Below are 27,426 nucleotides of genomic sequence, written 5' to 3'. Positions count from 1 at the left end.
TACCTGAGAGGTTATCTGACAGAATACATCGTAATCTCCACAAATCAATATGGGAAAGCTGGTTGGCACTTTATTCAAATCCCCCTTTTTTCCATTGATCCTATCCTAATATTAAAATGACGCTTTTTCGCTTTCTGGTTGACATTTTTACTTCAATGCTTTACATAATCTTTTAAGTTTTGACATTTACAAATGGGATAAGGGCTTCATAAAATTAGACCGATATATAACAAGCAGTGGCGGGTTAGCAGCCCGAGGAGCAGCAGCTGTGGGTTAGAAGTGACCAGAGAGGGCCTTTAGGTCCATTGATTAATAACTGGGACAGACTTGTGTGTATGCTAATGCCTGCAAGACTGTACTTCAAAGAGTTTCCCACTTATCTGTTTGTGCCTATTGGAACATAAGCTAGCATGCACATAGTGTTCAGGAAAAATTCTACTCCATGTTTTAAATAATTTTTGAGATGTAAAAGAAGATATAAGAAAAGCTTTCAAAGAGAAAGAGCTTGGATTTTGACCAGTATGGTTACAACTTTTAAACATTTGGTCATGCTTTAATAGCTCTCATTAATGTTAGATTTAAGGAAATCATTTCACATATCGAGCAGTGACTTCAATGCAGCCAACCTTGAGGCCAACAGTAGATTCAAGGGTAGAAGTTAGTACGAGTTGCATCATCCTAAATGTGAAATAACAAGCTCCCAGTGCTTGTTCTATCAGTCTGTCATGTCACTAAAGCACTTGTCAGAGAAGCTCACATTGATGAATATTACAAGCCATTGCACAGTGGCCTCAGGACATGCAGACTGTTGAAATGAGGATTCAAACTCTTACCTCCAGGACTTTTGGGCTGCCCTGTCGGCCCAGCGTGCCCATGATCAGGCCCCATCTCTGGGCTGATCGGGCCTTGTCGATAGCCTTGAGCCTTAAGGCTCGCATGGCCTCGTGGTCATAGTACTCCCTGCTGAACACCTTGCTGTAGGGGTCATATCTACCAGCACATACAAAAAGAGGAATAGACACAAAGCTGTGAATGCGTTTCACACATAACAATCTATCACTCAGGTAAATGTCTTGAGGAAGAAAGTGCAAGAAAAGATGAAAAAAATCAAATCATGAAAAGTCATCAAGTATGACGGGAGTTGGTGTATCTAAGGAAAAATACGAGGAATTTCTAAGCAACTAATCTGCTTTTCTTTGGCGCAATGAGTACTCTTAGAATAGAATCTTGTTTATGAGAGAGACCCGCGATATGTGTGGCAGTGTGTATGTCCATAACAACATATTTGATTTTGCATATAAACAAGATGAAAACAGATCTGCCTCCTCACCAAATAGCATCAAGAAACAACAATAACGGGGTTAATGTTGACAGTAATTTATTCCAATTATATTAGCTTTAAAAATATCTCTCCTATGCATAATCATTCTTAATCTTAATGATCTGTTGTTGTTAAATATATATATATATATATATATATATATATATATATATATTTGTAAAATGTCTCACTTTTCTTGTAAGACTTCCATATCCATATTTTGCAGTCCTAACACCATACCACTACCTGTTGCTCTCAAATTGTGTAAACAGCACTGAGGTCAATGGATTATAACAAACATTATGTTGATGAGCACAGCTATTCATTACAGTGACTCAAAAGTATTAAAAAAAAGGATTAAAAAAGGAGCCACAGTACCTGTAGGCAGGGATATCAGGGTTTGCGATCATGATTGATTCCAGATGAAATCTTCCATCTCCAAGATAACTACAAAGAAAGACGAATCAATTCAATGTTAGAACGCACAAATATAATAATCCTCTCCAGAAAACCCCCAGACAATCAGAATTAACTAGCAACCATAACAAATATTGTTTTTTCGATCGTATGCGTTTCTTCTGCAAGCCCTCTGAAAGCTTTTTCTCTTGCTCTATGAATCTATCCATTCATCTCTGCAGCCTTCTAAAAGAAAACATCAGCGTTACCAGGCAGAGGGCCTGAGGCGGAGGGTCTGCCAACCTATGCTGTCAGGGAACGTAACCCCAACAGCTGGAGCATGCTGTTTACAGACAAATGCAAGCCCTCCCGATTAAACCGGGCTCTGGTTTGGGAATTCACCAAACCATACGTACAGAGGGGCTTGTAGGCGCCTGAAAGCACAGTAAACCCCCTCTCTCAGGGTTAGGCTTAAAAGAGTCCTGCTGTTACTTTAGGTGGGCTCAGGTCAGTCCTCCTACTCGTTAATCTATGGTCTCAGTAGGCCTACTGAGAGAGGGCAGGCAATTAAGCCTTCTAATTAGTCAGCTTTACAGTAGAGGCAGCTTGGAACAGGTCATGGGTGATTTGCCACATAGGCTACCTGGAGATATGTCTAGCTGAGACTTAAAAAAAAGCATGTGTGTGTTCGTGTGAAAGTACACATATGTCTGCCTATACCTGTGTGCGTGTGTGTGAGTCATGTATGGCAGTGAATGTACAACACAAAATGTACCCAAAGGGAGCCTCTGTTTCACGGCTTCTCTTGGATTTGCTAAGCAACAACCAAGGCCTTCATATAATTATGTTCAGAACAAATAGTCTGCTGCATTTCAGCCAAGCTGGTCCTCAGCTCTCTGTAGCTTTAAGAGCCTGGAGTGCTTTCCCTGTAATCACAGTCCTGCCATCCATATTCTATTATACTTTATAAAAGTTATCTTCCTTTTATGGTGAAGCGGTGCATCTATGCGTTATGGAACTAAGTCTCTATACATTCATATTCTTCCTAATGGTCTTATACGACTGAGACAAAGTGGAGGCTACTGACAGCTTATGATTCTTTTCATGCACTTCTAAGCTTTTAGAAAATACTTCCCTTCATTGTAGAAATGAGACACACCAGGCCTTTTCTTAAGCCTCAAGTCAAACCTCAAAGACTCACAGACCCATTCTCCAGAACGCTCGAGTACCTCAAAGCTTAAGAAAGATGCAATTAAAAGTAACATATTGGAACGCTGACTCATTTTGAATTTATGTAACATGTCACATGTTACATTTGAATTTATTCTACTTTAAAAGGTTATGAAAAAAAGCCTACACTGCTAAAAGGAGCACGCTCTGTCCTGCTTTAGCATTAGAAGTGGGCAAAAATCGCATGATTGAAAACCTTAATTGACATTTGTTGAAGTCAAAGAAAGCTTGTTAAAACATGGGGGGGGGGGACTCAGAAATTAAGATTGGGAGGCAGCTGTCAGAGCATAATAAAATACTTCTTCCATTCGGGTTAATGGCCCATTCTTCCAAATTTAGGTTTGGGAGACTGGGCCTTTTTTCGAAGGAGAGAAAGCGAAAAAGAGAGAGTGAGAGATTTAAAGAAGTGTACCAACTCTCAGGCAGCCTAATCGATTCCCTCTACCATCCGAACCGTATACACATCAAAGAGAACGCACATTGGATTAGAAGGTGAAGAACAACCTTAACTCTTCTACTTTCACATGCACACACTAAAACACACACATGCACACACACACACACACACACACACATGCACACACACATTTGTTTCAGTCCCATACTGCCAAGCTTACCCATACAGCAAATCTTGTTCTTGTTAGCCGTTTTAATCCCGAGCTCTGGGAGGTTTTAATCACATGGACTAACGCTAGATATGCACTGATCAGATATATGGGGTGATGCACCTAGACATAATAATACCCAGGGAATTACTTCAACTCTGTGTGCACCACAAAGCATAGGGCGGTATGTACTGAAGAGTCGCACCAGATGTACTGTATGGACAGAAAGTGGCTGCGGAGGTGTTGTTTATTTGCCTGACGCTGTTAGTTTGCCAGAGAGCTCTCCTCCCTGCAGAACAGGCAGGATACGCATCACTTTGATAGTCTCACTTTTATATAGATGTACATAAAATGCAGAATCAGAAGTATTTTAGGACACGTGCAGCTTCCTCCTGGATTTCTTTTGTTTCTTCCATTTGTAGGAAATGATTGGGAAATGAAAACCCGCACAGCTGAAACAGATTTAAAGACAAATGGGGACGCATTTGATAAATTCTCACCATGAACGCACCACAGCGGGCTTCCATTCCTTCTGAAAACATTTCTTTCAAACATGGGAATTTTTGGCGACCTTTTTTTTGGATGTGTCGTGGTTTGTTTAAAAGTGGTCTGCCTTTCTGGCTTAACACAGTGTGAAGGTATTTTTAGCCTCTGTCCTGTATCTGCATCTGCCTGTTTCCTGCTGAATGTATTAGAAGCCTTGCACATTGTGGTGATGTCATACTGATTGTTCCCTGTGTCTGGTGGATGGATCTGGCCATAGAAGACATTGTTATGGTAGCTGCTAGGAGAAGGGGGTGAGGATGAGTAATCGCCGGTTTGACCATAGGCTGAAACTGTGATGTGGCAGACAGGAGGAAAAAAAAGTATCTTACATGACAGCATCTACATGGCGGTCCAAGCGAGGGGAGGTACAGCCCAAAATTTCTCCTGGTGACAGAGGTCGACACTGCGGGACCAGCACATCGTACTCCGGCTTGAGAGCAGCACTCACAGCCTGCAGCATGGAGGAAGGAGGGAGACGAGATAATGAGGGAGTTGTAGGTTTGGACAAGTTCAACATCAACACATTCCTGTTTTCTGGAGTAGCCACAGGTTTGAAATTGCTTTCCGAAAGGAAAGAAATGTGAAAGACTATTGGTTAGGCTTTCAAGACACACTAGTAGGTATTAATAGTGATTAAAAAATAAAAAAATAAAACAAGTAAAAAAAGGTGTGGATGGTAATTTTCTTTACACACCAAGCAGACGGTGGAGAACTAGTGGCGACGAAGGCCACCTGTGGCGTTGGCGCACGACGGCTTTTGTCTTGGCCAAAAAGTTGCATGAGAACACAACGCAAAGACGGCAGCCGACGGCCAACCACCACGTATGTTCTGCGCATGCGCGATAGGCAAGAACTGTCCATGCCAGCAGGCGGTGGGACTCCGTAATCGTCATTCCAAAAAGGGGAAACCGGAAGAGGACGAGCAAGAACGCGGATATATAAACCGTTGTTGTGATACGAGAAGACAATTTTCTCACCGCTGCCGCTCAACACTCTTGATTTAAGTACTTCTTATCGAGAATAATGTCTGATAAAAAGTTGAAAACTGTACTGGCGTGGTCAGCCCTTGGTCTTTTATTAGTGGAACAAGAATAGAAGAGGCGCTTCCGTATTTCTTTTCGTTCACTTTTACAGGCTTACAACTGCTACAGATGACGGATTTTCTTTCCTTTTTCAGAGTACATGAATTATTAATTTCTTTCAGGACCTAAAGACAATTTCAACCGAAATCTTAATAAGTGTTTCTGGAGAAAGTGACTAACCCTGCCTTTAATTCCATGAAGAATTGACTTCACAAGAAACAGGATCTACCATCTTTGTTAATTGAACCACACACATTTGTACTTGAATATATTGAGTTTTTTCATTGCTACATGACGTATTCCATTTTATAAAATCAAATATATTATCATTTAGTGGATGGACTTTCAATAATTTTGTGTTTTCAAAATATTTCTTGGTAAACATTTTTAATTCTTTTCAGTTTAAAAAAAAGAACATTACAATAAAATGCTTACATGAGTAAAAACTCCTCTGGCATCCCATTTTCTGCTTAAGGGTCATCTTATAACACTGATTTAAGCCGTCACTTCCTGCTTGTTAATAAACATCTAAATGTGCCAAGCCTGAAATGTATCCAGTGAGGCGGCTCATCCAACTTTTTTTCTGTTTGCTTTGCCTGAGCTCATGTTTTTTATGAGAGGGGAAAAAAGGGGCAGCATTTCCTTTTACACTTGATGTGTTTAGAATTTCAATTCTTGTGACTTTTTTGTTTTTTTTGTTTTTTTTGTTTTAATATGAAGGCTTTGTAAGCACACAGATAATGGATGCAAACAAGATAGATATGCAATGCTGTATGTGAGCAGAAGGACAAGTGTTGTATTTAAAGATGAAGGATTGACAGAAGCCAATGAGGCAAAAAAAAGGGAAAGGTCAGCGACTGTTACTGTGATTTTCTGTGAATCTTCATGGGCCGGGCATGACACTTTGATTTTGACAAATGTGGCCACTCAGGGTAAAATATGTGGATGTGGACACTGACAAAGACCCTGTCTACAACGCAGCAGGTTATAATAAAAAACAATACAAATATGTATAACATAATATCAACAATAAACAAGAAATATCAGCATTCCTAATAAAAAGAGCGCTTTCATAATCAAGAAAAGAAACCCATCCAACACCTACTTTCATTAAAGCAAAGGGAGAAGATGAGAGAGCAAACAATTACAACAGAAAATAAAATAACCAGTTAGTGTACTTGGAGGTGGAAAGATAAATTGAATGTTTTAAGGCTAATTTAAGACAGTCCACGGGGAATACACAGTGAACTCCCAGCTTCTCCCGCCCATACTGTGTGACCTCAGCAAACCCACACACCATAAGACATGATTGAAAAAGAGGCACACATGCTAACAGAACACCATGCATACATATACACAAACACCCCCCCACATTAAATATGACCCACACGCCGAGCGAGGTTTAAAAATAACAGTGGTTACATTAGCGAAAAGCCCCCGGAGTGCAGCAAATGAGACACATCACAGATTTACCGAGTGAAATGTTCAACATTAATGCTATAGATGCTGCCACTGCTTATATAAAGAGCAGAGATAAGCACGACGCTGAACCGAGAGGCCTTCCGAGGTTCATTCCACCTTTCAAATCAAAAATAACCGCTGCCAGGTTCCTCAAACCCACACTTGAACTGAGCTTAAGTTTGGAGTGCAAGCTTGTTCATAAAAGACAGGAAAAGTACAGAAATATATATGTGTGTGTGTGTTCCCATACTGTATCTATAAAAAAAACACATAAAAGAGAGACAGGAAATACACAAAAGTGACAAGACTATTCAGGTTCAGATTCAGAATCACTCTACGTCAGCTCTTTCTGACATACACAAACAAAAAGAGTCTTCTACACAACACACAAATTCAGACAGAGCTGGTGTTTAATTACCTGCAGTGCTGCCACAAACTGAATAGTGCTGACGAGCGCCAGAGACTGTCCAGGGGGGAAGTTGAACTTGACCGTGTCCAGGAAGTGTCCGTTGTCCATCTGGATGTCCACAAACACGTAGAGCATCTTTATACCTGCTGTGGAGTCTATAGGGACTAAAGGGAGACAAAAAGGAACAACGGATGAATAATTCACTCTGTTATGTCAGGTTAGCCAGTGGCTTATACACTATTGATGCTGCCTCGAACATTAACACGAAGCACGTGTGCAGGAATATATGGGTAGCACAGGACATGCATACTTTGGGTAGCACAGAATATGCATACTTTAGCTTGCAGAAGGCGCCCACCGTGTGATCTGACTGAAACTCATTCAGCGTGAATCTCCAGCAAATGCAAGAACTGATGCAAAGACCTCAATTATTGAGGGGAAAGAGAGGGACGCATGCGATCACTGTTAATGCCATTAATTTCACAGGCCATTTACTACGCTAACCCGCCACGCGAGAGACGTGCTGAGTTAGGGGCTGAAAAAGTAGGCGAGGGTCGAACAAAAAAGGAATGGGGGGGCACAGATATGAAAGGTTTATTATCGTTGGTCATTTTAATTTGTCTTCCTCTTGTGTTACATTCAATTATCAGCCCTGGAGCAAGAAGATTTTTTTTTTTTTTTGTCGCGATCAAATAAATGGCTCATTATGTTGGAGATGTTTTATGAGCATTTGCAGCTTTACGTGACGACCAAGTTAAGTAAGCGGTGAGAGGGACAAATAGGGGACTAAAAGAATGAAAAATGGCGGGAAAAAAAGAGAGCGAATAGAGATGGGTGGAGGAGCTGAGTCAGACACGTCTTTCACTGGGAATAAAAGGCAGATAGGATGGAGACCAGGAGGACGAAATGAAAAATTCCCATTAAAGTAGGCTGGTTGAAACTGAAATTCAATATGTTGGTAGAGGTAAGTGATTTAATAATGTAGTATATTAATTCTGAAAGATAGGTCATGGAAGAGAGGAAGAGTGGAAAAAGTAATAGGATACTCTGAGTGAGTGTATGAGTGTGTTTGGAGGTTTTGGGGTGGGGGCGGGGGGGGGGAGGCTTGTCAATAAACTGGCAGCAGCAGTGATGAATGGGCTCACATCTCAGCACAGCACAGAGGAACGAGCAGGAGATGGATGTGGGGTTTAAAAAGGTGGGCTCTGCCACAGGCTGCATGTTGAGTGAAAAACCAAAGAGTTAAATATATCATGAGGCTAAAAAGGGTCGGAGGAGTCGAGTTAAAAAGACTAACAGCTGTCCACAGCTTGTTTATGGACACTCGCTAAACCTAAAGGGCAAAGAAGACTGACATCGATCTGTATTCGCATTAGCATGGTAGCCTGAGAGCACTTAGACGCTGCAATCAGAGACACAGTCAATGAGACGGACAGGACTCACTCGCCCCATCAGTTCTTCTAAACAGCTATACATCTCTGTGTCATAGCCGTGAGGTCACACAGGTAAGCTGTCCATTAATACCAATGAAAATAGAGAGACAGTCTCCGTACGTTCATAGCAATATAGGCTAAGAAAAATAAAAAAACATGGTTTACTGGCTTATTGACGGATCAATATGTACTCACAGATTCTATTCAAGGTTGTGAGTGTGGAAAATCAGTAAATGACAGCCTTCACTACTCTAGATATGTAAGTATCAGTGAATGCAGGTTTGAGGGACAGTGTTGCCAGATGTCTTCTTTATATGAAATCAAAACTTTAGTTCAGAATTGAATTTGTATTGTTTCTTTGTTTTTGTATATTTTTTGTGTAAAATAAACTTGATCCCATACACACTAAACGCGTCCAGGTTTAGAGTTAGTATTGGTATTGGAATCATTGTGAAGTGATATCATGAAACAATGAGCGAAGGTTGGTGAATGAAGACTGCATTCTACCTGAACAGGTCTGATTTGGGTCTATAGATACACAGTACATTTAAACATGGACATAGTCTGATGGTTTTATGACTCAGGTGTCAAATCATGTTCAATCAAATGTTTCAAGAAAAACACCCAAAAAAATGTGTCTTCATTTGTAATCTATTAGGTGGAAGAAACCTTCCTAAAAATTGTAAATGTCGAAATCAGGGTGCAGTATTTATTTTTTTATTTTTTTAAATCTAAGAGACTCCCAATTCTACTACATTTCCCACTCATGATCAATCGCGTTCATCTTTTTATCCAAAGAACAATATTGGTGGTTTTACAGTGAAAAGAGTTAATTTCAGTTCTTTTCTTAAAATATTGACTTCTTTTTCCTGTAATCTAATACAAAATCTGTTTTTTTGTAATGAATTGATTTAAATCATTAGCTCAAAGCTGCTTTTCTCCTGGAAACAGGATAATTTTGCTGTTACCAGGCTGGTCACTGTGACAGGCCAGGCTATGACAGGCATGGACCTCACTAATGAGGTAAGGTCAGCCTATGTCTATGTTTGTTTTGTTTTTATGCAACTCTTGGGATTCCAGAAAAATCAGTTTGAGATCTCAAGAAAACAACTGGAAATTACTTCTCACAGGAAAGCAGAGAGAATATAATGTTTGGACACATGCCAAGAATGAGTTATTGGAACAGCCTTTTTTTATTAGTTGAAATGTCAAGTGTGGCTTATCATACATATCAATGGATTGGCATGATTAACAAGTTATTCAAAACCAGGTTTCATGCATGTTCAAGTAAACAAGCTCAAATCTTGAGCTGTAGCAGCAGGCCTTGCCTTGTCAAGTCTGACAAGTTTTATTTCTCCCAAACCCTGGCTAGCTGCAAATGAAATAGATGTAATGTAAACATTTTATTTGGCTGTCTCTACATGTTGTCCACTCACTCTCTTTTAACTCTGCTGTAACTAAATATGTGCACAAATGTTCTTTAAACCTCATGAAGGTCAAATTAAATTCTTACCCCTCGTATCATCATATACTACAACACCTCGAAAACATATTATGAAATGGGCTTATGGTTTTGCCCATATTGTCCTGTACTGGATGGAGGGGCTTTTTGAGGATACAAGTGGAGATAGCGCTGATATTCAAAAGCAGATCCCTCAAAGGAAATGAAAGGAGAATAAAGGAGCACAGGACACACAGCTCTCTTTGTGAGTCAGTCAGAAATCACTGTCTTTAATCTCCCACAGGTACCTGACATCTTTGGAAACAGTGCACATGATGTCCTTATGATTGTGCAGTGAAGTCAGGAACACATACATACTGGCACTCTTACACACAGATTATTTGGGTATCTGTTGTTCAATCCAATTTGTTTGAAAATCTCTTCAGAGAAACTTCACAACCAACCAATAATGGATCTTAGGGTCTTTTATCTTTAGGCCTTTAGGGATCTGTGTGTAAATTGTGGACATGTTGTTCATATCTCTTTTGTAAATATATGTGCATGCACATATAACTCCCACACAGATACCAGAGAATGAGTGTTCACATCGAAAGACAAACAAACACACAATAAAAAGCATATTGAAAAAGCTTTCCGGTGTATTAAAATTCTGTAGGTCATTGCTGGTATTTGGGAGAGGGGAGCTTGTTCTGGCAGGGATATATCAAAACTATTGATTTAGCATTTCCTCCCATGTTCGGTAAGAGACAGACAGCGGGGGTGAGGCTGAAGGTCCTCGAGAACTGCATGAAGCTTTCTAAAGGACGGGTCTAATGTATGTTCCTCATTGATCTGCTGGCTAAATGGAATGTCCGGGCTCCAAAGGTCTTATATGTGCTTCCATACTAGAGTTAGCAGGATGCGCCAACTAGTTACGTTTTCCGTTGATCAATAGCTCCATCGGTTAGTCTGTTTGTTCTCTGACTTCTTCATGCGTCACTATTTTAAGGTCTTAAGAGAATTCACATTTCTCCTTGGGATTCAGAGAAATGGACAAACAATGTGCTAAATCCCAGAGCTGAGAAATAAAGCACAAGCAGACGAGCCAAAAACTGGCCACTTGAGACGTGCTCCAAATGTAAGTCAATCACAGTTAAGCTCAATATTAAAATGCCTAACTTTAAAACACAATCATACAGTCACAAAAGCCTGGTGAACAACCAGTATTGGACTCTATGGTACATTTTCCTGTAATATCGTACAAGTTGTCTGAGAAAAATTCTATCAAGGCTAAGAATAATGGATAAAAAAGGGTGTCTTTGCTTTGAGTGACAGGCTGACTCATAGCTGTCTGTTAGGTGCAACTCAGCTACTTCAGTTACTCAACCTAACCTCTTGGTTGTTTTTGTGTTGTCTGAGTCTTTTGACGATTTTTTTAAATAATATAATAATTTAAATATCAGACAAATACCGTCGTATGCCGTGCATTTATTTTTTGTCCAAACAGGCCTTTGAGAGTCTGGTCTCTCGTATGTGAAATTGGCTATTATTTATATGTCTTCAGGTATCTCTGCTTTTGAACTCGTACAGTCTTTGCCAAAATGTGATTTATATATGGGGTTTTGTTTATTGGTGTAAGGATTGTTCTTTTCTTTTCCAATAGAGGAGACGCTGCTCAATAGTGATGAGAACATATTCTCTTTGAAGTTATTGGTTCATGACTTTTTATCCGCTGTTCACTCTGCCTACAGAGGAGTGGGTGAACAAACGGAGAGTCCTCTTTATTTCATCATTTTCCTTAGCTTATAGATGAAGAACTCTGGTCAGCTTCCTCTACGAATAGAATCGCTGTCAGTGGGAAACAAAAGTAAAGTTTCCCCAACCGAGAAAAATAAGTCACAGGTGCACACAGAATACTTTTAATAGCTTAGCATTTGAAACAAATCCTCGCTCTCTTCATGTGGCTGCCTGTGGTACCTAACTGAAGACTTCAAAAAGCCATTCGTCTATCCAGTGGGTTATGTCATGGTGGCAATGTATTATGATAATACAGTCAATGGGAATAACATGCACACATGGAGTTAAAAAACAAACAAAAAAACAGACTTACTGAGACAACTGTGTCCATAGTGCACCATGAAGTCAGCTCCCAGAGCTCTGGCGGTGAAGTCGTCCACGCAGCAGGCCCCGTATGTCACGTCCCCCATCACAATGGTATCTGCCTCTGTGAACCTGCAATATACAGACACACACAAACAGACACTAATCAGTGCTGTCACAGACCATATGCGCGTCCTGACGTTCGTAACCACACGATCAATACACAAAGCATGCCAGGCACAGTGTGATTATGAGAGAGCTGAATGAGATCAATGCCCATCCACTTGCTACAGATAGAGTACACTATATAGTATCTGACAGCGGTGTCAGTCAATGACTGACTCACAGCTTATCAGGGTGACACACTGCTATTCTTTGGCTCCTCATGACCGGCAGCCAAAGGCCTGAGTGTGGCACAAGCTGTCTGGTAGTTAAAGCCCTGTCAGGCGAGGGTTAATGGGTAAGTAGTCAGCCCAGCCTCAGAAAAGAGGCTAGTCTGTCTTTGGTCTGGATTTACAGAACATCTGCCAGGAAACAACAGTAACCACCTCAGCAACAGTTAGTTTCTTCAGCACAAGAATAAAGCATTCAGACTGGATGCTTTATGCCACAAATAGGTTAAAAGAATGAAGCACAGACGATGTTGGTAAAACGCTCCACTTTGTCTTTAATAGGAAACAAACCATGACCTTCTTGAAAGGAAAACCACCAAATTAAGCGAGCATCTGTGGACCTAGATGTGTTAGGATGAATTGCAGACACACGCGAAAACAAGCGCTTTCTTTTATTGCCCTTTATAGGCGAATAAAATGCTAAATAAACCCATAAAGGCTAAGTGAAATGAATAAAGTCTCAGAGTAACAGGGAGGAAGTGCAAATGAACAGAAGCTCGAGGCATTGCAGGGGAGGAAAGATGGGGAGACAAGGGGGTGGTTGCAAATGTTGGTTGTTGCCAGGTATTTGTGGCTGTATTCTGACAGATTTAGGCTACACATAAGGGGGAGAATAGAGATGAGACAGTGGGCTTGGGGAGAAGAGAAAAGTGATAAACAGACATGGCTGCACACAGAACAGCATCAGCAGCTACCAACACATTCTAAGTAATGTGTCTCCTGCTGTCCAATCTTTCAACCCACATCCACTCTGTTTATTTCTCACTCTGCTCCTCGCAAGGGGCTTCACACCAAGTTTCTGTTTAGCCTTTCCTCCCTCATTTTCACTGATGGAATCTCTGGTTTGCACACTCTCTGGGCTCCTCATCATCTGCCCCTGGTTTTGTGTGTTGTCTCTCCCTATTTCCCTGTCCCCTTCTCCTCTAATGGCTGCTCTCCAGTGAGGGGCAGCGTAGGCCAGCTGAGCCCAGGAAAACACACACAGAGCAACTTACCTTGGAAATAAACATTTGCCTCCCGAGATTTTAATCAATTACCTCCTCTCCTGACAAGGTGTTGATTTTCTGGGTCGAGTGTCACTGTACTGCTTACACGTGTGTTCGCAGCCGACAGCAGGCAGGTAATTACGGTGAACTAAAAATGATATAATCACACGGGGAGTTTGAAGCCTGTGCACTCGAGAACTAGTTTGCTCATTCGCTGCAGCCTATTGTTCTTTCATCGCAGTCTGATGACTTTGTTTGTAGCTGCATAAAGGTGCATCAACCTTTCAGCTAAAAATACACAGCCCCCCCCCCCTATACAAGAAAAGAAAGCGTATTCCCTGGAATCACTGCGGACCATGCAGAACTATCTGCAATTCAAAACATAGCACTACAGAAGATTATTGTATCTAATCAGGCATCTATCTGCCAGAAACACCATTATCGTGTTATCCTCATTGGCAGTGAAGTGCGTAGCTAGTTATTTCCAGAGTGACTACACTGAAATGTCATGGTAATAAATGCTAAGAATGCGATTAAGAGGCCCCTTTAGAGATGTGATACCACTGGGATATGGGCAGAGTAATTACTGAGCAACCTATAGTCCCATGTTCGTCTGGGGGAGAGGAGAGGGAAGGCAGGAAAAAAGGGAATGAAAAGTGCCAGTAAATCAAATCCTATTTCTAACACACGTTATCTCACGCAGGACATTCTATATGACTGGTGGGAACGTAAACAGCACAAATGTCCTCCTCATTTGAATTTATTCCTCTCTCTATCTCCTTCGTTTCCTGCTCGTGCTCACTCTCGGATCGGTCGCTTTCCTGTTTCCTTCTGGATATCAGCACTGGTTTCCCTCATCTCAGGGTGCTCACTCAGTTCAGTCATTCCAACTGAAATGTCATTAAGATCTAATTAAGATGTCAGGGAAGTTTGTGAGCTCCATAACACCCCGTGTTAATTAGCTCTTTAGCATACAGCTCAATATGTGTGAGAAATTGCCAACTGATTGGAATCTTTGTTTTAAAAACCACAGCGTTGTAGAAGTAGACTGAAATATATACCATACACGCACACAATGCAAGCATGAGTGCATACACTTTCAGGACTTTGGATTCAGTGCCAGCTGACTGTACCACTGTTTATCAGCAGGTTAAGTCGCTGATTTGTTTTATATCAATATCATTCTAATTCCTCACCATTAATGTTCCTTTGGAAGCAGATTTATCCTCCTGCTCCGGACTCTGGAGATAATATACTTTGGTACCTGTGTAGATGCTGCAGGAAACCAAGAAAAAAACTCCTGCCTTGACAAATCCCATGTGCAAATGTTTTTCTGTTTTTTTACAGATTTCAATGTTGATGATAATTATTAGACAGAATTTAACCAACAGGTACTATTTCTAAACATTGATGTTCATTTAAGGTTTAGGTGTTAGGACGGCAGCTGTATGAAATTGTTGAAACAGTTTTAAAAATTAAAAAAATAAAGGTTTTATACGGTTTTAGGAAGGATTTACTATATACTGGGCTTTCTGAACATCAAGGACCAATGTCTTTGGTTGTGTGTGTGTGTGTGTTTGGGGGGGACTTCTGTTAACAGAACACTCGTTCAATCTTCACTCTTTTGGGGATGGAGTGGACCAACTTCATGTATTTCAAACACTTCAATAGCAACATATAAGTGCTTGACTTAAACAGATGTGTTTCAGAACTTTCAGAGCCCGCATAGAAAAAGCGTTTTCAAAGTTTGAAGCTATATACTTTGACGGATAGCAACTTAGAATTTGCACAAATCAATGATACCATCTTTATTTATGTGCTAGACTTTGAAACATTATAAAAGATACTTAGAAGGAATACGGTTTAAGGTGGAAAAGTCACATATTTTTGCTTTAAGGAAGTGGTGAACCATGCTGAACATTGAATAGGTCATCTTTTATTTTTATTTTCATGGTTTAACTTACAAACGTAATTGTAAGTCATGTTTTATTTACTGCTAAACCGTCAACATTTAACTAAAAAGTAACACAGGGCACAAAATGTGAACTCAGTGGAACCAAATGAAATTGTTGGAACAAAAAATAAAAGCCACAAATTCCACTCAAAACTCTTGCAATTTAATTTCTCACAGCAAATATGTTCTATGTATAGTAACTGTAACAAGCTTTGTGTTACTGATGGAGTCAGGGCCAGCTTTTGGCATAGGCTATATAGGCGGTCGACTAGAGCGCCACATGCTGGAGGGGCGCCGCCACAAGACACATTAATGTTACTTGTGATGCATTTATGTATTTGCTCAGCAAGAGTGGTGATTGTCAACAAGCCAAAAACTGGCTACAACTGAACTAGTCAGTCATCTGCTGTAACTGTAACGGTTAATACAATTTGCATGCTCTCTTGTTTCACTTGTAATTCAATTTGTTCAACAGTACCTTTGCTAGGAAAGAGAAAAAACAAGTGAGAAAGTGAATAGAAAAGTTTTGCATCCTTTGGTGTCAATTATAAACATTGCATCGTTTTTTATTGTACCGTCTGTCATGGAATTATGTAAAGGTAAAAAAAAAAAAGAGGATTCAAGCATCCTACTACACAGGACTTCAGCAGCGGAAGAGTTTGGAAGTTAGTTAGCTCTGTCTTCTCACAAAAGAGAGTTTTGACTTTAATCTCCAGGCAAAGCTCCTTCTATATTAAGTTTGCATGTCCTCCCAGTGGGTGTGTGGGTTTCCTCCAGTGGCTCTCATACTTCAAATACATGCAAAAATCGTTTTGTGCCTCTTAATTGCCAAGTAGGATTGTGAATGTGTTGATGCTGATGGAGTGGAAAATTATCCTGGATGTTTCAAAGCCTCAGTATCAATGCATGATGCGACTACATCGGCCTCATCTCAATTGCATTTCTACAATACACTGTGCTACCACGCGTGTCATTGCATGTCAGTCACAACTAGCATGTTCTATTAGATCTGTGGTGTAATTATGTGGGCTATAATAAACAGTAAATTGAACACAAATCAGTACATAACTACAGAATAATATCCTGCAGAAAGAAACCATGAGAGCTTCCTCTCTGTATAGCTAACAAGACGCTATATAGGAAAGTTTACCTTGACACAAAGGCATTAAGCATGTCCCTGTACATGCCCATCCAGTCTGTTAACAGAATACTAAATGGGAAAAATTATCGAAGTTACACATCTGCTGACGCAAGTGGCTTACATTCATTTGTAAGATAACAGGCGTAAACGTGTATAAAAAAAAAACATGTGCTTATTTATTTGACGGTAAGGTCTTAGCTTTCATTTTGCTTTATTGACGTTAGAATCTCAACTATAAAAACACTGAGAGTATTATAATTTATTATTTCAAATGTATTGCATTCAACTGTTTTCAAATCAAAAAGTTGCATGTACCTTTTTCTATTAAAACAAAATGCAAAAAAACACATCATGTTATTTGTTCCTAATGATCAGTTAATAACTGTCTGTGCCTAATGAGATGACTATTTGTTTTACCATATTAGTGGCCTCCATGTAGTGTGCAACTCACTTAGTTAATGGAAATGTTTTTGTGAGAAAAGCTAAGAGAGAGCCTGAGTTTTCAATTTGAAAGTCGTTGCTATGCATCCTAATCAGCACATCTTTACTGCTGCGTTTAACTTTCTCCATGATCCTGTTTATTTTCTGCTTCTACATATCACAATCTTAGAACACCTTACCTGATGTATTAGGAAGCACTGATGGGAGCCTTTTTGCATCCCCTCTCAACCACAGCATGGAATTACGATGTGATCTTCACCCAAAATAAAAAAAAAAACAGAATCTCATGTGTCAAACTTGTGTGGGCTCAGTTACGATTATCCCTTTAGCTGCTCCTGTGCCTATTTATGATATAATGAGAAGTGTCAGAAGTTTCCAAAAGATCTTGAGCTTCTCTGATCCAGTTGGCTCTACTTCTAACGATCATCTTTGCCATTGCTTGCAGCTCCAAATGAAACAGATGCATCAATAAAAAATGTCTTTTTAACAAAGTTAGCGCTATAAAGAGCACAGATGTTGTTGAAGTTTTTCATGGCAGTTGCATGAAAATATGAAAAGCTTGACTGACCTAGATGGTTCAAGGTCTAACTACTTTACATACTCTGGGCCTTGAGAACAGAAATGTAATTCAGGTATAGCAGTCCTTCTAGGAATTCAAATCGAACTTTCAAATGTGGTGCTAAAAAGCAAGAACAACTGTTACTGGAAGGCAGCTTTTACATTACAAATATGTATCAAATGTTACTTTGACAGCCTTGACTTTTAGCAGGGTACTATGAATATTTAAGGTAGAAGAAGAACACCACAATGTGTGGCCAAGACTTCACAAAAATAGAGAAAACATGGAATAAATATGTAGATATAAAAAACCCCAGAGCAGCTGTAAGCCACAGCACAAACACAGGCAGACTTATTTGTCCGCCTTTTGTGCATGTTTGTGTGCACACATTTGAATGATGTGACTGAGTGAATCATTGTGCAGCAGGAGAATATAAACGGGTAGAGGGATTAACGAGGGCAAAGCAGCAGTTTTTCTGCTCTTGAGAATCTCATGATTGCCTGAGCATCTGTGCATTGAAAATGAATGTTTCAAATGAGTATAGTCTGTAGTGATTTACCCGGAATGACCCGGCTGAGGTGAATATATACAGGAGAGATTAGACCAGAGAGCAGAGGCACTTTTCTTCTTCCAAGAAAAAAAAAAGTCGGTATTGTTACCGTGTCTCACTGCGGCTTATGAGGAAGGTTGCAGCACACTCCACACAGCAGGTTTTCTGTCTGTATGACTGTGCTTCCAGGGAGATTTTTACATCTGAAGTCTAATAATAGCCGAGGTAGCAGACTGGTCTCACAGGAAACAAATTGACAAGCAGGTCAGCGAGGTAGGTAAAGGTGCAGCGGCTCTGCTCTCGCACGGTCGCCACTGATACACTGTGGGCAGACAACTCAAATGAGCATTTGTGGCCGGATTCCACAGCGGGCCACACCATCGAGCACTGGCACTCAAACACACAACGACGCAAGGCCTGCCTTACCCTGTAAACAGAATGCATGTGTGAATTATTTCCTATGTCTGTTAAAGGCTCATCTTTTATTCCATTACATTTCAAACACCCGCTCCCCTGCTGAGACATTGTGTGTCTGTGAGTAGGCTTTGGCATGGGGCAGAGCACATTGGCCCAGGAAAAGAGGCTTCTCTCAAAAGTGGCTGGGAAGCTCAAGAGAGATGAACTGCTATTATTTCCTCATCAAATGGGTTCAGTTGAGGTAAATCAGGGTAGAAAACAAGACTAAATCAGAAAAAAAAAGCTGCATAGTCAAGTCCAGTGTATGAGTACAAATCTTGAGTAGTAGAACAACAAGAGAACACGTGAGTTGAAAAACCAACGTGACAGGATCAAGAGAGGTGGTTTTTACAAGACCTATAACGAAAAGCTAGAGCAAAAGATTGAAGGAAGGAGATAAAGTAGATACTGACAACGAGACGGAAGACACAAGACGGGTGACCTGCTTGCTGCAGTGATAATATTAGCAAATCTGATATCTATAATCCGCTTTCTGAATATATAACATAGAAAATAACCCAACAAATGCTCCCCTCCAAAAACACATTTGGCAAGGGGAATTGGGCAGAAGGATTAAATGATCTCCTCTCCTTTCGTTCTGTATGCTTTCCACTTGATGGCTTTCCTTGCCTATTTTGGCTATATTTCATTGTGGAATTGACACAGGAATCCGGAGCTGTCTGTTTCTCCCAGAAAAAATCCGGGGACAAAAAAAAAAAAAACCCCTCCTGTAAATTATGATATTCTAACTGCAGCCATTGAACACCTGCCAGGAATGTGTAAACACAGAGATGCGAGGCGGCGAGCGCCGGCTGATGCGTAGACAGATGTTTTCAGTAATACCATTAGATAATCCCGCTAACTCCCGGAAAAACAAGATCATTAATGCTATTTCTGTGAGTGTGTCTCATCTATTTGTCATGGCATTTGTTCAAAAGCCTGAGCCGTTGGGTCATTATGGAAAAGCCTACAGCTTTATCAAGATAGAGCCCTGAACTGTGCAGCGTAGCAGGGCACGCTTAAAAAAAGAGCAGAGCAATCCGATCTGCTAAACAGTCTAAATGATGATGTAGAAACACTTAACACAACTGACTGCAGTTTGTGCTGAAATTGCTGCAGGAAGAGAAAACTCCATGGTTAGACCTACAACCTTACACAGATCTAATCTCGAAAAAGATCATTTAAAATATTTGATCTAGTTTGACACAGTGGTTATCAGATCAGCCAGTATATAAAGACAGAAGGGGGGGGGGGGGGGGGGGGGCTTAAATGCTACTGTGTCTCTACAAGAACACATCACTAAAGCTTATGGTTGCTGGGGAAACAATTAATTCATCTTTTGAATGACTGAAAGTATATGAGTCACACAATAGGGGGTCATGGAAAGGTTGGAAAGAATAACAATTCGAGGGACTATTTGAAAGCTCCAACAATATGAAATATTCTTGAATAAAACAAGGGGTTGAAAAAACACCTTGGTTGTGAACAATGGACCAAATTCTTATCTGCAATGTAACAAACACACCCTCTTTTATTTCACATGTCTCTTGCAGATCCCCTCAAGCTAATAAAGCTTTTAAAATGTTTTATTAAGCTATCTGAGGAATTGTTAAACTCATTTTTTGCTAAGCTGGTCACCAACTTTTACTGCTCTCAGTCTGTTTTTAGCACACACAAAAAGCTCAGACAACCTATTTTACCATTAAGCAGCAATAATAAAAGCATACATTTTTCTCAAGGAGAGTGAATATTAGACTTCTCATTCCAGATGACCAGAATACAAATCCAAAGAAGCTAATGGTGCTCAGGATTTGCTGGATGTGCAAATTGCAAGTTAACCTCATCTATTCAAAAGTAACAATATGTCAGTGCTGTCTTTACAACCGCTTTTCAATTCCCCTAGTGGCTAAAATAATTAGTGTAGGCCAAGAGTTCAATGAAAAAACTGTTTCTGTAAATGAATGTGTTACCTTTAAAAGAAGAACACGAGAAAACTCATCAAGTCACTGATCTGTGTTAGTGGTCACCAATCTTAATAGGCTTAATGGGATCATTCAAACCAAATTACAGGTCAACCTAGCTTAAAGGTCCTGTGAATCACGGAGAAGGACATACGCCCCTGAGTGCAGGATAAGTGTTTAACCTTTGCAATCTCAGAACCCATAAGCTATCGTCTCACAATGACATCGTCCCAGCGAGCATCAGCCATCAGTTTTTGGAGCTTTTGGTGTAGCCAGCGGTTAGCAATAAAGGAATTTATTTTTCTTTCTTTGCCTTTGTTTAAAGGCAAAAGAGAAAAGAGAATGGATTGGTGTCTAGAAGCATAATGGATTTTGAGCTTAACTTTCATGCATACCTGTTTAAAGACATTAATTAGAGCTTAATTGTCAGTGACAATGGTTCCAAGAATTGCATTACAGTGGATTGTATACCGCCCCTTTTGCTTTGCTCTATGCACAGACTGTTTTCCTGCATGCAGCCAAAGCCGGCTATAACTCTAGCGGATAATACTACTCAAAACAGACACCAAACACTTTGATTACAAAAATCGGGTCACCTGCCTACAGATTCTTCAATCTTGAACAGAATCTTTACAGACTACACCATTCATTTATTATTCCACGTTGACACATTTTAGCAAATCTATATTTTTTGACCTAAATACTTGCATAAGGCCACTAGACATACTACATTTAAAAAAATATATATAATTTTATTTAATGGGAATATAAAGACTTTTCTAAAGATGTTATATTATTTGATTTGGTTTGGTCAGAATGGCCAACAAGGAAGCTAGACAAATAATGCAGCAGCTGTAATCACATTTTGATTTGATACAATAAAAGGGGCCTTAAGTATAATTAAACCCTTTACTACCAAGATCAAACCAAAATAAATACATTTATATGCAGAAAACAATATTCATCAAAAATGGTACAGTTCTACATATAAACCAGTTTTCCTCATGATATAAGTAAAAGGTAATAAAATAATCTTTTCTTGTATTGATTGATGAGGTCAAATCTTTCTAATCCCACTTTTATTCATCCCTAAGGCCTCCCCCCGTCGACTGTCATGAGGCTCCCTCAACTCATTTCACAGTCTCTTCCCTCTCTTTTCATTCTCTTAAGCTTTTTGACTCCATCTTTCTCCTCTTCTGCTACTTGTCATAATTTCTCTGTGCTGCTGTCTATCATTACAGATCTCACTTACTTTTCGGGAACACCCCCTCATTAAGATTTATCTCAAAGCCAGATGATTAATGGTGAGTCCCACATATTGAGTCGCCCTTTATTTATCCTCTAACAAAAAAATGACTCTTATACGAGCAGCTGTTCCTTTCCTTGATCTCTTTCCTTTATCTTCAACAATCCTTGTATTTTTTTTATTCAAGTAGCTGTTCCATGTTTGATTCATAACACATCAGAATGGCTGAATTCACAACATAAGAGTGTTAAGCAAAATTAAGCAAATATTCAACTGTTTGAGTTAAAAAACGCTTTCACACTTATATTTTGTCTTTTATACTTCCAGCTAGTGCTTTGTGCATCCCTAGTTTGTGTCCTTCAACTGCTGACGAAAGGACATCATTTGTTATATACTTCCCATAGAGTCTTTCCAGGCCGTGCACAGCTCTCCTCAAGTGCAATTACATGGTCATGTTTCTGGGACTGTGCCATCCAAAATGAGAGCGATTATGGCTGGTTTGAGAGGTTGGGTTAGAGACAGAACAGAGGCGAAAGTAAGGACTGTAACCTTCATTGCTGAGCATTGCTCAATTTCATGTAAGCACTGATGAGAAGAAAAATGTGTTCCCAAATAAGGAGTATTAAGCCATAGATAAAACTGGTGGTTTTATAACTGATGGAATCAGAGAGGCCTATCTCTATCAGACTGCTCTCTTACCATTATCACAGTTTACTTGAAAGTCAAAGTCTGTAAAAGAACAAACACAAAAAAACCCTTCCTCTCGCTGGCCCAGTCTTGCCAAAGTGACCTTTTTTTCCTTATTGTATCTCTAGATTGAACCAATTGTATTGTTTTTGACAGCTCAGGCAATTTCCAAGGTGCTATATGTCTGGATATCACATGACACAGTGGCAGCACCTATCAGGCTTTGCAGTGTGCCTGGACATGATCTCCCTCCGAGAGGAGATGTGATTAGCAGAGATAGAACATTGGGTGTCTTAGTGGTCCATCTGCCTTTGTCTATATGGTGAAGTAGTGAAGACACAAGTGTAGCTGATTCACTTTACACTCTCCCATTCCACAGCCTGATACTACAATCAAATCCACCTGAGAAAGCATGGGTGTCACATCATCACCTGGGTGTGATCAGTATCTGCTCTGAGAAGTCCCTGTCTTTGCTTGTACTGGCAAATAAAACAATGAAAATGGTATCCAAAAATGAGTGCAGAGAGGATGGTATAGACACGGATACATTTTACAGTGTTTTGAAAAACTCAAAAATTCATCTATATTTATTGAATCCACAGAATGTATATCTAAAGAAATTAAGCGGAGAAAGACAGAGGCTGTAGCTGCAGGGAAGCATTGCATATGTAGCAAGCACTCAGAAATGTATATGTATTTACTTCACAGAGACCAGATTTTCATTTCGACCAGGTCGTCACTCACTCCATGGCTACAACATGTTAGAAAAGTGGAAAAAATGGGACCGCTAAAGCCTCAAGTACGAGTAAAGCTAGCTCTAATGCTAACCTGGAGAAGCTATCCGCTGATCAAGTGAAGATTCTACAACCTGCTCCAGAAAGTGTCTGACAGCTATGACACAAAATTGGACAAAATATGAGCAACAACAGCTTCCACTGAGCGAATAATCAGCAAGCTTGCTGGCGCCTGACCAGTGCTGAGAGCCAGCTTGATTTTTAGAGGACACAGATAAAGAATGGAAAGCCAAACCGCCTGGAACTTGGGGTGAAGTTGAAGCTCTCCGACAGAAGCTGGATGATTTAGAGAATCGCAGTCGGAGAAACAACTTCTGCATTTGGTGAGGGATTTATCTCCTGGGTTAAATTATTATATTCAAACCTACAGGCAGCAGTCATGATAAATGGGAGGTTTTATCAGTATTCTTTTATAATCTGCCCCACGTTCCTTTAATTAACAAAACACAGAGATGGTGGACAGTAATTCATGAAAATAATATAACTGGTCATGGGTCAGGATATTCCTTTGATACCTAGCCTCTTTGTATTGGGGGACTCTTCACCTGTAAGGGGGATCCCTGAATCTCAGTCATGATGGATCCACACAGCTATCATGCTAGGCTGGATGCTCATTATTAGAAAATGGAAAGCGGCGGGTCTCCAGCCTTTGGTTCACTCAAGTAAGTGTACTGGGAGCATTTGAAGAATTAACATATATAATATAGGATGGTAGACCGGCTAGACTTCGACTATGCTAAATAGGAAAAAATAATTAATTTTATTGAAAGGGTCATGACTTTTCTTTTACTCTCTCTTGATGAAAAAAATTAACTATTGTGCGGATACTAATCCTAACAGGTTTGACTCATCTTGATTGGGTGATGACAGCCCCATATATTCTGATGGTAACCTGATAGTCTGCAAACAGAGAACTAAACAGTTCCATTCAGTCTATTTGGAAATATTCATATTTGACTGTTTTTTTGGTCTTAAAAAATGAATGTATAATAATAAATGTATAGCTTCAGTTGACTTTATTTACCATTGCACTGTTTTGACATCCAAGTGAAACACTTCAGAAATGTCCCCTCAGATGGGTTCATCTGTATTTCTATGATGTCTTGAACAGGAGTTAGAAATATCCTAGTCTATCACCACTTGTGCAGCTGTTGATCCAAGAAGGCTGCCAAATGAAACAATAGGCATTAAAGGCTTTATATGTGATTTTTCATACTTAAATGTAATAGAAATCAAGTATATCCTCTGAAAATAACTCTGAGTCATGACTGTCTACAATGGGTGTAACACCCGAGTCCCACTGTCTGTGATGTTTTCCGAGTTTTCCAAGTCCTATCTTCAGTTTGTTTACATCGCCGGGACGGCCGGCCGGCTCATCCCCTCGCATATAAAAGTTGTTTAATTGAGAGACTAGAGAAAAGAAGAATAACATACTGTACTCACTGCTTAATTGAATGTTGAGTAAGCGTTTCTAGATCACGGTCATTTCGGGTAAATTTACATGCAGTGTGAAGATACGAGCATGATAAAGATCGCTAGCATTAGCATGCTAACACAACAATGAGTTGTTTTGGTTCCATGCTGGTGTTCAAGGGCGACAGCTGCTGGATAAAAATAAAAAATCACATATTCTGCCTTTAAATACCTGTAGGCAACTTGAATAATTCCCTCATTAGGATTGTAAGGTTACAAAAATATTCAATAAAAAGGTAAATGGAAACTAATTTCTCCAGCTAGACTGTATATGAATACCTCATACATGAGAATCCCTAACACCCTAAGAGCACTCAGAAGTTAGAGGCAGCACAGAATGTGCACATATGCACATTCTGAACATACATTCTATGCTTGCACACCAACACATTCACTCAATCACTTACACCCGGATCTGTTGCTACAGCTCAGCTGCACTGTGGGCGCCTTGAGGACTGTGAGGCTGTGAGGGCAAGAAGGCGTTGGAGGCTCCTTCCAGGCTCCTTCCTAATGGTAGAGTTGACATTTACCCTGGGAGGCTGTGGGCTGTGGCTGCGGCTGCTGCGCCCACTGAAAAGATTCAACCTGTCATAAGGAATATAGAGGAATCTATTCTGATTGATGGAAACGACTATGGAGCAGCACCTGGAGATGCCTGGGGGCCTGGTGTACATACTGTACCTTAATTTACCAACACACTGCATGTGACAAGACTGTATCTAGACCCATCCAGGGCCCATGTTGACAGTTACCTCAGATAGTACATGATGTAGAGAAACAAGGAACAAGTGCAATGGGATCCAAGTGGGATCACCAACTGAATGTCCTCCATAACACTGCTGTTGTTGAATCATAAACATCTGGCAGATTGCGATTTAGCAATAGCGTCGTAGCAAAGGTGAAAGCTCCATCATCATGTCTTTGTACTTTGATATTGATTCTGCAAATGTTTAATTACGGTGGCCCAGTCTGATTTCACACTGCATTACAGAAGCACAACGTTGAGAGAAACAGTGAGAGCTTTACACACACACACACACACACACACACACACACACACACACACACACACACACACACACACACACACACACACACACACACACACACACACACACACACACACACACACACACACACACACACACACACACACACACACACACACACACACACACACACACACACAACACTCTTGCCTCTGTCACGCCTCTGTTACTACCTCCATGGTGGGAGGTCCCCCATTACACTTTTTTTACATTCTTATCGGAACTGAGGCGTCACAGGGGTGCAATTATTGCGCCATTAACTGGCAATCTGAATTGGGCTATACAAAACAGCACACAACTCAGGCCTGGAAGGCCCAACAATACGCCTCTCAAAATCAGCATCCTACTTTTTGATCAGCCCCAACTGACTTTTGTTCTTCCACACTTCACTCAGTTTTTAGACATTTGTCCTTAATAAAATGTTTTACCACAAAAAGCCTGCCAGCCATTAGAGCTTACTTAAACATTGATACAGTCCAATAAAAAACTCTTGAGTAATTACTAATCATGGAAATTTGGAATCCAGCCTTTGCCCTTCTTAATTAAAAGGAGGTCTTTTGACTGTACTTAGCCTTCAACTCACCTTGTTTTTAATGCTTATAGAGTATAAATCATGGCTTAATATACTCAACAAATAGATGTTGCACTGCTTTAATTGTTAATATTATTCCATATCTGTGTTAAGTATGTTATCATGATCATCTATAAAAAGCTACTGCTGAGTTTGATAGGAATGTTACACTGTACCCCAGATTGAATGAGAATTCATCAAACACATTCATTTTGTTGGAACCATGGCTGGCTGTACCATGTTTTGTGGCTAGTTTTCAAATTGTTTCACAGGAAACGGTAAGGCTTCGACCTAGAGAAGTCATGGGACAAACAAGAGTCGTTGGACTTCAACCTTGGTTAGCATGAATGTATCAAATCTTATTGAGATGTATCCTTTGAGTGAATCCTCAGGAAGATAGTGCAAGTCAGATTCATCCAATGGGAAGCATTTGAGATGCAATACCTTTCTGATTAACCGATTGCTCGAAGTTTTGCAAACATTTTTCTTCCTTTTGAGCCCAAGAAGGTCTTTTTCGTTACATTTTTCTCACACATTTATGATTAGGTAATCTATTGTGACTCCTCAACTCAGTATCCGGATGAGAGACACCATTATTTTTGTACTAATTGCAAATCACTGACTCATCACTGTACACTCAATGCCAAGGCTGGTTTTGCCTTTTCTGTCAATGCGTAGACTTAGTCACTGTGCTATCTTTGTTCCAAAGCCTTTTTTGGGAGAACTTCCTTCCTGTTCCTGTTTCTATATTAATCAAAAATGTTGGCCTCATTATTCTGGTGTGTGAGAAGAGGGTAAATATTTTTTGTGACTTTTTTTCCCCGAAAAACTTCGCAAACTGGTTAATGGTGGATGGATTCAGGGCGACTGCCAGATTGGGCAGAATGATCGGGTAAAGTCTTAGTGAATGCCTTGTTAACACTTGACCTATATCTGTCTATCTCTGAACTGCTATCTTTTTCACTTCTTTTGTTCACTGCTATTAAGGAATTTTCAATGATCTTTTCCTTTCTTTAAAGTGTTTTCCTGTATAAAACATTTATCATTTGACAAACATATTCTGATTCATGAAGCTGAATACAAAAAGGAGACCAGTCCGAAAGATCTCGCCTAAAAGTTTTTGATATTCCAGCCTTCTTAAC

The 27,426-nt window shown here is 40.0% G+C and overlaps 1 protein-coding gene across 1 annotated transcript in view; it reads right to left on the bottom strand.

The window, feature by feature from the left end:
* The window catches only part of dph1 (diphthamide biosynthesis 1), a 58,395-nt gene that overhangs the window by 11,165 nt on the left and 19,804 nt on the right, over window positions 1–27,426 (bottom strand). Inside the window, exons 4-8 of the mRNA XM_020653687.3 lie at window positions 12,035–12,156; window positions 7,060–7,214; window positions 4,428–4,549; window positions 1,700–1,768; window positions 834–990 (exon numbers count right to left, since the gene is read on the bottom strand). Coding sequence (XP_020509343.2) covers window positions 834–990; window positions 1,700–1,768; window positions 4,428–4,549; window positions 7,060–7,214; window positions 12,035–12,156 — 625 coding nt within the window. The remainder of the gene's footprint in view (window positions 1–833; window positions 991–1,699; window positions 1,769–4,427; window positions 4,550–7,059; window positions 7,215–12,034; window positions 12,157–27,426) is intronic.

The sequence above is a fragment of the Labrus bergylta genome, chromosome 11, assembly GCF_963930695.1.
Source record: "Labrus bergylta chromosome 11, fLabBer1.1, whole genome shotgun sequence".
Classification (NCBI taxonomy): Eukaryota; Metazoa; Chordata; class Actinopteri; order Labriformes; family Labridae; genus Labrus; species Labrus bergylta.
Note: the sequence above shows the minus strand (reverse complement) of the source record. Positions and strands in the feature narration are given on the sequence as shown.